A 12,469-nucleotide genomic window follows, 5' to 3' on the forward strand; every position below is an offset into this window, starting at 1 on the left:
TTATCAATAAGTTATTTCAGTTCTTAAAACAATTCCATACAAATTAAATCATAACAGTTGTTCTCAAACATAATTCTGTACATTTGCTTATTATAAAAATGCTTTTAACTCCAATATTTACGTTATAGCTATTTATATATATTCTTCATTATATTGTAAGAATAAATAATTAAAAACAAAGCTTTTCACTGAAACCTTAACTGAAATAACACGACATGCATGTTTTATACACACACACACACAAGAAAATAATTACCAGTATTATATATTAGGTTTTTATACTTAATCTGTTAGTTCTACAAAATATTACACGCGAAACTAACTTCAGGAAATGTTATCCCTGCAAGAATAGAGAGGTCAGCTAGAGTAAGGTTTTGCCCAGCTACATACGGTTGTTTCTCCAAAATATCATCCAGTATTTTTATTTTCTGTCTCATAATTTTCTCTTTTTCTGTGTTTGGAGGCTCTCCATGTAGTAGCACAGGCAGCTATGTCGAAAATAAAGCGTACAAGTATTCAAAACATACAAAAGTTTTTAAAACGAAAATGGAAACAAATTCGTACCCGTTATCTCTGCGTGTTTGCAAATATGTATCATACAGTATTGACAAATGAATAGAATACTTGGCGTGGCAAAGCTCGTTAAAATAAGTTGTGTTCACAGTATCATGATTACAATTCCCCAAATTTCATCAGACAAAAGAAACTTTCAGGAGGTGAACTCGGACCGAAACATAAGTTGTTGTAGTAGCCTAAACGGTTGATTATGAAAATCTGGAATAAATTAAACTTTAATTTAGTTTATACTAAAAATTGAGCAGACAAAATAAACCTTGAGTATAACAACGAAAAGAGTTTATGTTTAAAAGTTATTTTTATTACATGTTTTTCTCACTATCACACAGTGTGGCTAAATTCACAGTAATATATTCTTTTACTGTACTAAAACTCAGTTTTGGAAACAATACAAGATTGTGCCTCATAACAACTTACTATATATTCAGCAATGCTCTTGTATAACGTTCCTATATCAAAATGCAGCATTTTTTCTACCTCCGCTCTGTTTTTCGGGTCGGTTGGATACAAGCTGTCATTTGTGGAATATTGGTTCCACAGGTAGGTCATAATTGGACGGCTGGAAGGTATAATGCACACTTTTAATAACAGTAAAATATTTACAATTGAATGTTATTTTGAAAGTTTGCACAATGGAGTCTGAAAGGTTAAAAATGAACAAGGTGATATAAATCATTCTTGTTTCTACATAAGAGATAAGACACTCCAAACCCAATTTCCAGTCGTTATGAGCTTTCAGATTTAACGCTCAATCCCCGAGGTAACGAGTGAGGAGCTAAAAAAAAAAAATGGTAATTTCACTGGACTCAATCGAATCGTATTCTAACTATATTCTAAAACCATAATATTAATTTTCTAAATGGCGTTTTTATTTTTGTCATACTGAATAGAGGTAATTGACTGTCACCTTTATAACGCACACATGGTCCCACAGTGCGGAAGGGTTACAGGAGATGAGGAGTGGATCCATTTATCATTCACCTAACTCACTAACCATTTGACCACGTTCAGCCTGTACATTACATTATTAAAAGTAGTGCAATAATTCTATCCAAGCTAATAATACTTCCGTTTCCACCGAATTTCAATGAGTTATTTGGTACACGGTTGGTTTGATGTTTTATGACGCAAAGCAACAAGGCTATCTGCGTCAAACATCCGGGAAAAAAAAAGTTAAAATTAAAGTAAAATTATTAAAATTCATGAAAGGAAATTAAGGTAAAACAAAATGTTTAATTTTTGAATTAAAAACATAAATAACATTAAATCGAATTTTTACATCTAGTCTACAGCGGTAAGAGAAAAATTACAGTAATACAAGTTGTAAAGGACTTTCTGTAGCATAATTGTAATTATCAGAACTCCCAGGAAGACTAACAGGTAGTTCAAACAGCAGCATTAGTTACCTGAAGTTGGCCTTTCCAGCCCTGGTTTTGAGTTATTTGACGTTACAGCCATTTTCAAATTTCAAATTGAACTAGATGTACTTTAATTTTTAAAAGGGAATCACGGTAAAAAGGTGTAATATATAAATTAAAAAAAACTTAAATAACATTAAAAAGATTAATGGCCTTTAAAAACTAGAAACATTTCTATGGTGGACAGTGTCATCATCACCAATAATACAGTCTAACGTTATGGATAAACCTTGGGACAAAACATGTTCAAAATGGTGCCGGCGTTGAGAGTCGTATAAATAGGAATGGGAGTATGGTTCAAAAGATGTTCAGCAAATAACAGACAGTATTTCCAATCGGGAGTGTCTGTCTTTCTCAGATGACTTAAATATAGGTCACATTTGGGGACTGTAATAAGGCGTGGTGGGATGGGCTGACCAGTGGATACAGCAATGTTATCCAAGGACAGACCCAATTCATCCAAATGCGATTGGATATGAAGGCCAAAAGGTGCAATGGCAGATCGTCTGTTCTGAAAAAGCATGGCTTACCAAGGAAAAAAAAACAACCCCAGGTGGGATGCTTTGGTGAGGAACGAAGTTTTGAAATATACAGTAAAGACAGTTGCAAATGGCAGAGGTGTAAAGAAGGTTCATGATTGTTTGTTTGTTTCTGAATTTTGCACAAAGCTACATGAGGGATATCTGTGCTAGCCGTCCATAATTTAGCAGTGTAAGACTAGAGGGAAGGCAAGTAGTCATCACCACCAACCATCAACTCGTGGGCTACTCTTACCGACGAATAGTGGGATTGAGCGTCACATTATAACGCCCCTACAGCAGAAATGGCGAGAATGTTTTATGCAACTTGGATTTGAACCTGCAACCCTCAGATTACGAGACGAACGCCTTAACCCACCTGGCCATGCCGAGTCTAGGAGGTTCATGTGATTCTGTGTATAAGCTCTTAGCTGAGGAAGTGTGGAAAGCGCCAGTGCATAGCCAAAGTCCCTGATGACGAATAGGGTCTAGCATCTTTAAGGCCGAGGTTCTGGCAGAGCCATAGACGAGTTTTGATCGAATAAGAGCACGATGGAAGACAAGACACGAAGGATGTTCAGTGCTCTTGTACATTTGACCCATGGCTGCTTGCTGTGTGGTATAAAATTTAGCTTATGGTCAAAGATAAGCCCCAAGAACTTTGTCTCATGGACCACAGGTAGCACAACTTTACTGATACTGAGTTCAGGATCAGCGTGAATACACCGTTGGCAGTAAAAGTGCATGCAAACAGTTTTAGAGAGAGAGAAGTTAAAACTGTTTGCTGTGATCCACTTCAGTAAATGATTGAGACCAGTCTGTAGCTGCCACTCAATATACCTTATATTGAACGACTTACATGAGATGTGAAAGTCGTCGACACAGGGTCCGTTTGAAACAGTAAGAGGGAGTTATTCAGTGATGGTACTAATCTTTATACTGAAAGTGTGACACTCAAAACACAGCCCTGAGGGACTCCAAGTTCCTGTAGAAAATAAAGGAAAGTGTCGAACCCGCACGAACTTGGAATCGCCTGTCCATTAAAACATTTTAATAAAAATAGGCAAAGGCCACATAACCCATATAAAGGGGGTATTGCAAAATACCATACCTTCATGTTGTATCATAAGTCTTCTCAATGTCAATGAATATTGAGAAAAGCTTCTCTGATTGACGTTTCAAGTCGAATTAGATAGTCCATGGTAGAGCGCTGTCGTCAGAAGCCACACTGAGTGGGCGAGAGGATGTTGCTTGATTTGAGAAACCAAACAAGACGAACATTAATTATCCTCTCCAAGGTCTTACAGAGACAGCTCGTCAAAGCAATTGGACAGTAGTTTGAAGGAATCTTGGATCCTTCTCAGGCTTAGAGAAATGTATGACAATAGCCTGGTGCCGGACATCAGGTAAAACATTCTTTTGCCAGATCTGAATAAAAAAAATCAGAAGAATAGCAAGAGAAGCAGTAAATAGATGGTGCAGCATTTTGTAGTGTACATCAGCAGATCCAACCAATGTACTGCCAGACCGATGAAGGACCAGTTTGGGTTCCACTGGTGTAAAGAGACGATTACAATCATAGAAACAATCAGCTTGAAAGGAAAGAGGTGATGGCTCTGCCCGAGTCTTGATGGCTAAGAAGGTGGAGGATGAAGCAGAAGCAAAATAATTCACCTAGAGTATTAGCGATGCTCTGGGTATCAGCTACTTCCTGACCATCAGAGAGCAAGATCAAGAGAGGTACAGAAATAAATTGCCCACTCACCTTTTGAATATTGTCCCATATGACTTTGGAACTGATGGTAGATATATGTTGGTTGTGAATTTAATCCAAGAATCCTTCTGGCTTTGACGTCTTTCCTACCGAGCGTTTGCACGGGACTGCTGGAAAAGGATGCGGTTCGTGAGCGTGGAATCCCTACAAAACGTATCCCAGGCCCGTTTTTGAGCCTTCCATGCTCTGTGGCAGGCAGGATTTCACCACAGACGAGGATATCGTAGAAAACGTGTCAAGATTTTACGAATATATTGAGCAGCTGCCTATATAATACAGTCAGTTACTTCTGCCACAAAGTCGTCTATTGGTGGCTTACAGGTGATGGCAAGACGAAGTTCTGCAACAGCAGTGAAAAAGAGCCAGTTTCCTTAATCCAGTTTCTACTGGACATGCGGGTCGGGTGGTATCTGCCATGGGCAGTCTCTCTCAAAATTATAGGAAAATGATGACTGTCTCGTGACTTATTGTCAACCCTGCATAAAAAGTCGAAGAATAGTAAAGGGGAACAAACTGAGAGATCAATAGCAATAAAGGACTGACTAGGTGCATGAACCAGTATTGAAAAGAGAAAGGTTGTGATCAGAGAACATATGCTCTACGGAGTGACCCCTCTATCATTAACAGCACTTCCCCAGAGGGGATGACGTCCATTAAAGTTCCACAGAATTAAAAAAGGGAGACGGCAGCTGTTCAATGAGAACATCAAGGTTTAATTGATCATAGATCTCTCGAGGTGACAGGTAGAGAGAACAAACAGTGATGATACGACCCAAGGAAACACGGATAGCTATGGCTTCCAAGGATGTGTCGAGTGGTAAAGTTAGGGTGGGCACATGCTGTTCAACCAACAGTGAGACCCCTTCATGCACTCGTTCATCACACAGCCTGTCATTTCTGTGCAAAGAAAACTGCCGAAACATGGACTGTATCGGCAGGTTTCAGAAATGTTTCCTGTAAGGAAAAACATACAGGATGGTAGGAAGCAATCAGTGTTTTAATGTCATTCATACCAGAATGTAAACCTCCACAGTTTCACTGTATCAAGGTGGCCGTTTTTATGTGTAGGCGAATTGGGTGGAAAGCTCTTCTGTTCACGACCACGTCTTATTTTTTTGTTGTCTTTATTCGAGGGAGGTCTGTTGACCTCCATGGATCTTGTTCTGGGATGAATGGGCAGGTCTTTGTCGTTAGAAGAGGATTTCAGCGACTGAAAACGTGAACGAATGATCGTTTTGCAACTTCGTGCGGGAGAGGAAGAAGTACCCGAGTTAATGCCCGTACACGAAACCAAAGGAAGTGGATCTTGGGGCTTGCTGGAATGTATGTAAGGGACAGAGATGGATGTTAACGTGGATCCGTCAACCGTTTTAACCATGGAGGTCAAACGACTTTTCATTTGGTTTGAGAACGATTCTTTTGGAGGCACAGAGAGATCCATCTGCACTCCCACTGTAGTAGTGGAAAGAACTGCAGCAGCATACGTCCGAGATGTAGTAGTGGACAGTAACTTTGAAGCCTCAGGGTAAATAATGTTATGAATCGTTTTCAAACGCTTCACCTCTTTATTCCAACCATTTAGGGCAAGAACGAAAGTAGGACGGATGATAGCCATTGTAATTGATGCAATGAGGGTCTGTTTCACACTCATAGACATTGTGGTCCTTGCCACCACAACAAACACGTCAAGAGACGGCGACATTGCGTCTTTGATTGACCGAACCACTGACACTGGAAACATCCGAGAGGGTTTGGCAGATATAGCTGTACCCTGCAATTTAGATAATCTGCCTCTATGATGGCAGGTAGATGTGATGATGTAAATGTCAGAATGAGAATACTGGTCGGCATCATAATTCTATCTTTGAGAGTGGAGATATGCCTCACTGCAGAAACCCCTTGGGTGGAGAAACCAGCAAGAATCTCTGAATAGGGATGTTCTTCACATCCCTCTCAACAATAACTCTCCGTGACAAATTCAAAGTAGCATGAGGCGTAACCTCAATAGGTATATCCCCAATCGCCTTTAAATGTAAAAGGAGTTCACTGTATTAAGATGTAGATGTTTTCACCAATGGGTCACCAGAGCAAAGACATTTGACTGACTTTGAAGAGCCAGTAAGTTCCTCAAGTCCTTTCTGAATGAAACAGGGAGACATTTGCCCTAAAGGTTTGTCTGAAAGAGAATGTAGTATAAGAAAATGAGGTACAGGTGTTACAGATGTTGAAAATTGCTGCTCAGAATCTCCAAGACGTGGTCGTTTACCTGTGGACTGTTTTTTTCACTATTTTAAAGTTTTTATTTGAAGGATCCGTAATAAAAAAAAACATTTTTTTCGGTGCTCACTGCTCCACTCACCATGGAACCCTACCATGCTAAACAAAGACACTACAGCAACACCAGGATTTCGTAAGCACTATAACCAAACGCCAGCATCAGATATAATATACAAAACACCTGTTGAGAACATCCAACACTGGTACATGGTTATTCCTAGCCAAGTTTACCAGCTGATTGAACCTAGGGGCCACCCCAAGGCTGCCTGTTTACAGGAATTCAAGGCCAAAGTGGTGTATTAGGGTTGGACCCTCAACCACCAGGATCCTTTCCTTCCCTTCACAGGTCAGTACACACGGCAAACACGTGAGTAAATGTTTAGATCCCAGAACCTTCTCTGGGAGGTCCCCTCACCACGTACAGGATTCCACACCGAGGGGGAATTTCAATGAGAATGCCATGCTTCATTCTCAGTCCTTGCCATAGGCATTCACTGAGAGTCTGAGAGTCAAAATACCACACACATGTCAGCTGATCTACTTATGCCTATTTCCACATTTGGTAATGCACTGATAAAAGTAGAAAGGTAATTGAATGTGCTATCGGGTAATATTAATACGGCTGCATGATGTACCGAAAGGTAATATTGTAAAAATTAATCGCTCCTTGGCACTGGATATGTATTTGTAAACAAAATTGTAAGCGAGTTAAGTCCATTACCAATAACTACAGCTTATCACGTCCATCGTGTGCGCAAAGCTCAACGGCTTTCGATTTCAGCGATGGGCTACAGTCCATAACCTACTTTGAATATAAGGCAAAGGATCTCTTGCAGTATTGAGAGCCAGAACTGAGACATTCTTGAAGAGAAAGATAAAAATACAATGGGCAAATATAACATTCCTCTTCCAGGTTTTCTGTCCTACTTTTGATTATATGGATTATCACGTTAGAGAGTGTTATTACTTACAATAATACAAGTTTAAAATATTTAGTCCAGTCACAATAATCCCAGTTTTGATTCATGTTACCGAGAGACTTAAGTAATAAACATCCATGCCTGTTTTTTTTATTAGAAGCAACGGAACAAACAGACCTTCAGTACAAGTTATTTTTGTTTATCAAAAGAAATAAAAGAGCAGTTTCGTTTTATTCTCCCAGAAAAATGGGTCTAGTTACAGTTGTATGACATCGAGCACAACAAAGAGGTATAAATGTCTCAACGTTTATAAAAAAAAAAAAAAAAAAAAGGAAACAACATATACATCTAAACAGAGTTTGCTGTCCGGGTAGGATGTGCATGGAATGCTTAAACAATTATATACGCCCAATAAGAAAAAAAAAAAGCCACTAAATCGAAAGTTTTTACTTCTAATCGCTGATAAACTACATTTGATTTGGACGTATTTTGAGTCTGGAAATCTGAACCTGATAAATAAAATTTATGTTAAACGGCATAAAAACAAAACAATAAAAAACACGTTACTAGATCCATGTAAGAAATTCAAATTTTTCGCCGTTTTAAGCCAGTGTTATTAAAAGACTTAGAATACAAAACTTACAATCATTTAATGATTAAAATGACTTTAAAGGAGTACTTTGTTTTTGCTTTATCTTTTTTCTAAAATAACTCGCTATTTTATTTCTAAAATATGGGCGCTTTTTCTACGAATTTGGGGATTTAACTTTTTCCAATAACATCCGTTACATTAGGAATTATACTCAACATTCTGAAATAATTTTCCTGTAAAGTTTCAACACAGGCACTAACAGAACTACTTTCAATAACTATTTGACAAAAGTAGTGTCATCCGTTTATAATTTTATCGTTTTTGCAGTAAAAGGTATATTAAAACTGTCCTACTCGGTATGTACACAATTTTCTTTATACAGTACGTTACAGTTTTGTGATATTATAAGCTATAATTTAAATATAATTTAAAAGTTAGCTGAAGAGTACATGACGATAAGATCAAGCAAATTTACAAAAATAGTCCCAGAATAACCAGCGGAATGTTCATCAATATTAGTGGCCAAAAAACTTCTGAAGCGCCTAGAAACAAGGTTACTTTATAATCAATGAATCGTTGAATCACTAGAGTGCTGGTCAAAGTGGAGTATTCAGATCAGTGTTATTTATGGCATATATTAGTTAGGTTTTGTAAGTTAGGTTTCGTTTGATTTTATTTAATTTAGCGCGAAGCTACACGAGGGCTATCTGCGCTAGCCGTCCCTAATTGAGCAGTGTAAGACTAGAAGGAAGGCAGTTAGTCATCACCACCCACCGCCAACTCTTGAGCTACTCTTACCAACGAATAGAGAGATTGACCGTAATATTACAACGCTCTCCACGGATGAAAGGGCGAGAAGTGTGAAGTTGTCAGTTGGTCATAGTTCTATTAGAGTCAATTTCAGTTGAAAAAGTGAAATCGTTGTTGTTGAATTTAGGCCTACAAGTAGAACTATGAGCAAGTAATAGTGTTGGTAGTCTGTAGTAAACGTTAAAAAGAAAAAACTAATTTGTTTCAGTTAAATGGATTGAACTTAGCATTATATTCACCAGGAATTTGGAAATAACCTGTCTAACATAAAAAAAAAACAAAAGACAACGTTACGATAATAATTTTTGCATCAACAGCGTCCGACCAACTTTAGGAGGTGGTATAATTTAGTAAGATCACATTCACAGAAACAAGCCCTAACTTAGTATAAAGGCTTATCCTAATAAATATTGTTGTTTGACTAAATATTTAAGATCGGCGTCGAAGACATCCCTATTTTGATTTGTTGAATTTTGCAAAAAAGAAAAAAAGAAGATAAACATAAGAATAAGGTCGCAGCACTTCCACCAATCTTACCTAGATGTTTCTTGGATTGTTTAGTGAATTATAGTACACAAGTCCTCTTGTCCACTTCTCGTTCTTTTTTTTAGCTATATGCTTATCGTATATACCTTTGAAAGTGTATACCTTATATTACACCACTGGAATATCTGTATTATTACCAGTAATATCGTTATTATAAGCCTATTCTATTGTTCTAGGAGTGTCTTTTTACTTTTTGTAGAAGTCAATGTGGGCTGTGTTTACAAACATGTGATTCAGCTGAATTGTCACAGATAACTCCTACGGAGAACAGGTCTGTGTTTGAAGTCGTTACACAATAACTGAACAGAATGGTCTGAACGGAACCAAAACAAACTAACGATATTTTGCAAACGGCTGCCGGTATTGGGTTGGGTTTCCGCAATTTTACTTTTCATGTATTCCTTAATGTTTTCATAATGTTGCCTTAATATCAGTATCGTTTGAGGTGAGTAAAAATGCCATTATTTGATGGAAAACAAAAAAATTTGACCATCGACTGATTTACCTTAACCTACCGCGGAAGTGCCAATGAATTTTGTGATCATTTATGATTATCTTGTTTATTTATTTGTTATTTAATACTGAGTAAGTTATACATTTCATTCTGGGTCATATAGAGGGGCTTGGTTTACTGTCTAGTGTGGAAACGCTTCCTCTTGGCTCAGGCCTATGAGCAACGTAACCATAGGCCTGGAAGACGCAGTGTAAATTTTTTACTTATTTTTTGGGAAAAAATAAAAGTCCTTGACGCCGAGAAATACAGTGCTTTATTACTTTCATTCATTGTTAAAGAAACTACAGAATTGTTAAAGTATTTCTGGGCCAGGGGAAGCCAGCGCCCTCTCCCCAGCTAAAAAAATCGCTAAGGAGAGCTATTCTAGTGTTATACGAAACAAGAGTTCAATGGGAACCGAAATCAGGGTCGAATTTAGGTAATTTAGGGCCTGGGACATTAGAATAGCACGTGCTCTCTCTAATAAATACAAGAACATAAAATGCCAAAAAAATTGAAAATATATTTTCGTTGGAGGCCAACAGGTGGTCAGGGCCCCTGGTACAGTTTTTCCTTCTCCACTCATAATATGGCCCTGACTGAAACAATACTATAAAATAACTGAAATCCTTTAAAGGAACTACAATGACTAACATGCGATTCTATACAAAAACTGATTTCCATCGCACAGGCTTAATACTGAAACTAATTATCTATAGTTAGGTGGATCAGGGAGAGATGGATATGTCGAACTCTTTACTCGCGCAAAATTACCCGACTCCAAGATTGTTCGAATGTTTCGTGTCAAACGAGATCGCGACTCTTTCTTTTCTGGTATAAAGGATGCACTAAATAAAACGTTGTACTGGATAGCTAATATTTCAAAGTTTTCCAAAACGGATGGCCTAGTAATAGTTTATTCACTGGGTCTATAGAGCTCCGGGTTTGCACTTTAATTACTAGGTAATGGTTAATTATTAATAATATAGTTTTCACCATGGCTTGCTGATCTATATTATATTTTATGTTATTTAAATAGTAAGAGATGAGTAAATATTTCTTTTTAATACTCAAAAACTTAAGTGAATCTAAACGTATATATTTGAGAAAATTATTATTTTATCTAATCATTAATCTAATCATAAAAGGATCATAATACATATTTGTTTGTGGGCCAATACTGTGCAGGAGGTTAACAGCTTTGTACGTCAAATACCCGCACGTGGCGTTCTGATCTGCTTAACGCCAACTTTTAATAACTAAGAGGCCTGTGTTAATAGATTTTAAATAAAGTTCGAAAAGACGTTTCTATAAATCAAAAACATTATCTCACCTTTCCCATAAGATGAAACCGTTGTCATCAATTGTTGGAATGGTATGGTTTGGGTTGATCTAGGAATTTTAATAGCATATTAGAAAAGTCTAATAACAAAAACTAATGTTTGTGTCAATAACACAAAATTTTACTATTTCACTTTAGTGACATTAAAACTACGAAGCTGCTAAAATATTGTATACATGTTCGCTTTTTCGTTTAAGCATAACTTCATTCCAATAACAATGATAATTAAAGTGAAATTATACCTACTTTTAGAAACTCTGGCTTCATGTGTTCGCCAGCCATCACATTCACCAATTTCTTGTTCAAAGAAACGTTCAAGTGTTTGGCGACCATCTCTACCGCTCGACATGGAGGACTAATCGGCAAATAGTAGAAATCTATTGGTTTGGTTGTCATTTTCAAATACGTGTTCTAGAAGTCTACAGTAATTCAATAGATAAGGTTCTGAAGAAAATTTTGTTGACTACCTTGCAATAACGTCTCAACAAACTCTGGGTTGCTTATGTCCACAGTTGGAAAAAATTTCTGTAGGATTTATATAACAAAAGGCTCCAATTTTCAGCTCCACAATAAAATAAATTTTTTAGTGGCAAAAAAAAAAAATTCGAAGAAGCTGAAATCACAAGAGTGCTTACGACATATATCCGTACCAATACAGGAACTCTCACCGAAACGTGGAGTGTAATATCCGTAGCTATGACCTATTCAAATCAAATGCGCATGCTCTAAAACACGTCAGAATGACTTCGCAGAAGCGAGAAGAAAATAGTGTAGTGGTTGTAATCAGTGATGACGAGAAACCCACTTGTTGAGAAATTTATATGCAAAAACGGCTCGTTTGGGCTGAGAAAACACTTTTACATAGAAGAGCGAACAACGTTTCAACCTTCTTCGGTCATCGTCAGGTTGTGAACCTTCAACTGTCACCTGCTAAACTACCTTTGACAATGGTTCTATGTACGACTTTAGATGGAAAATGGCTTGACATATTTTATAGACATAGTTACATCTATCTGTATGTGTCGAAATAACGACAGCAAAATAGAGGATATTCAGCTCTAGTAGTTTCTTCTCGTCTCAGTAAAGTCAATTTAAATTCAAAAACAGTAAGGTTAGTTGTGTAATCAAATTATAGAAGCTTTTAACAGGTACTAAATTAGATACGATGTTAAATATCAAAAACTAGTTTCGATAAAATCATTT

The 12,469-nt window shown here is 37.3% G+C and overlaps 1 protein-coding gene across 6 annotated transcripts in view; it reads right to left on the reverse strand.

Moving 5' to 3' along the window:
* LOC143246334 (glutathione S-transferase 1-like) overlaps nt 1–11,941 on the reverse strand; it is a 36,548-nt gene extending 24,607 nt beyond the window's left edge. For all 6 annotated transcript variants that reach the window (XM_076492882.1, XM_076492879.1, XM_076492883.1 and 3 more), the window contains exons 1-4: nt 11,513–11,941; nt 11,258–11,316; nt 994–1,135; nt 324–488 (exon numbers count right to left, since the gene is read on the reverse strand). In XM_076492882.1, coding sequence (XP_076348997.1) covers nt 324–488; nt 994–1,135; nt 11,258–11,316; nt 11,513–11,662 — 516 coding nt within the window. In that variant the 5' untranslated portion in view covers nt 11,663–11,941. The remainder of the gene's footprint in view (nt 1–323; nt 489–993; nt 1,136–11,257; nt 11,317–11,512) is intronic.
* Nucleotides 11,942–12,469: the final 528 nt, after the last annotated feature.

This window comes from Tachypleus tridentatus, chromosome 3 (genome assembly GCF_004210375.1).
Source record: "Tachypleus tridentatus isolate NWPU-2018 chromosome 3, ASM421037v1, whole genome shotgun sequence".
NCBI classification, from domain to species: Eukaryota; Metazoa; Arthropoda; class Merostomata; order Xiphosura; family Limulidae; genus Tachypleus; species Tachypleus tridentatus.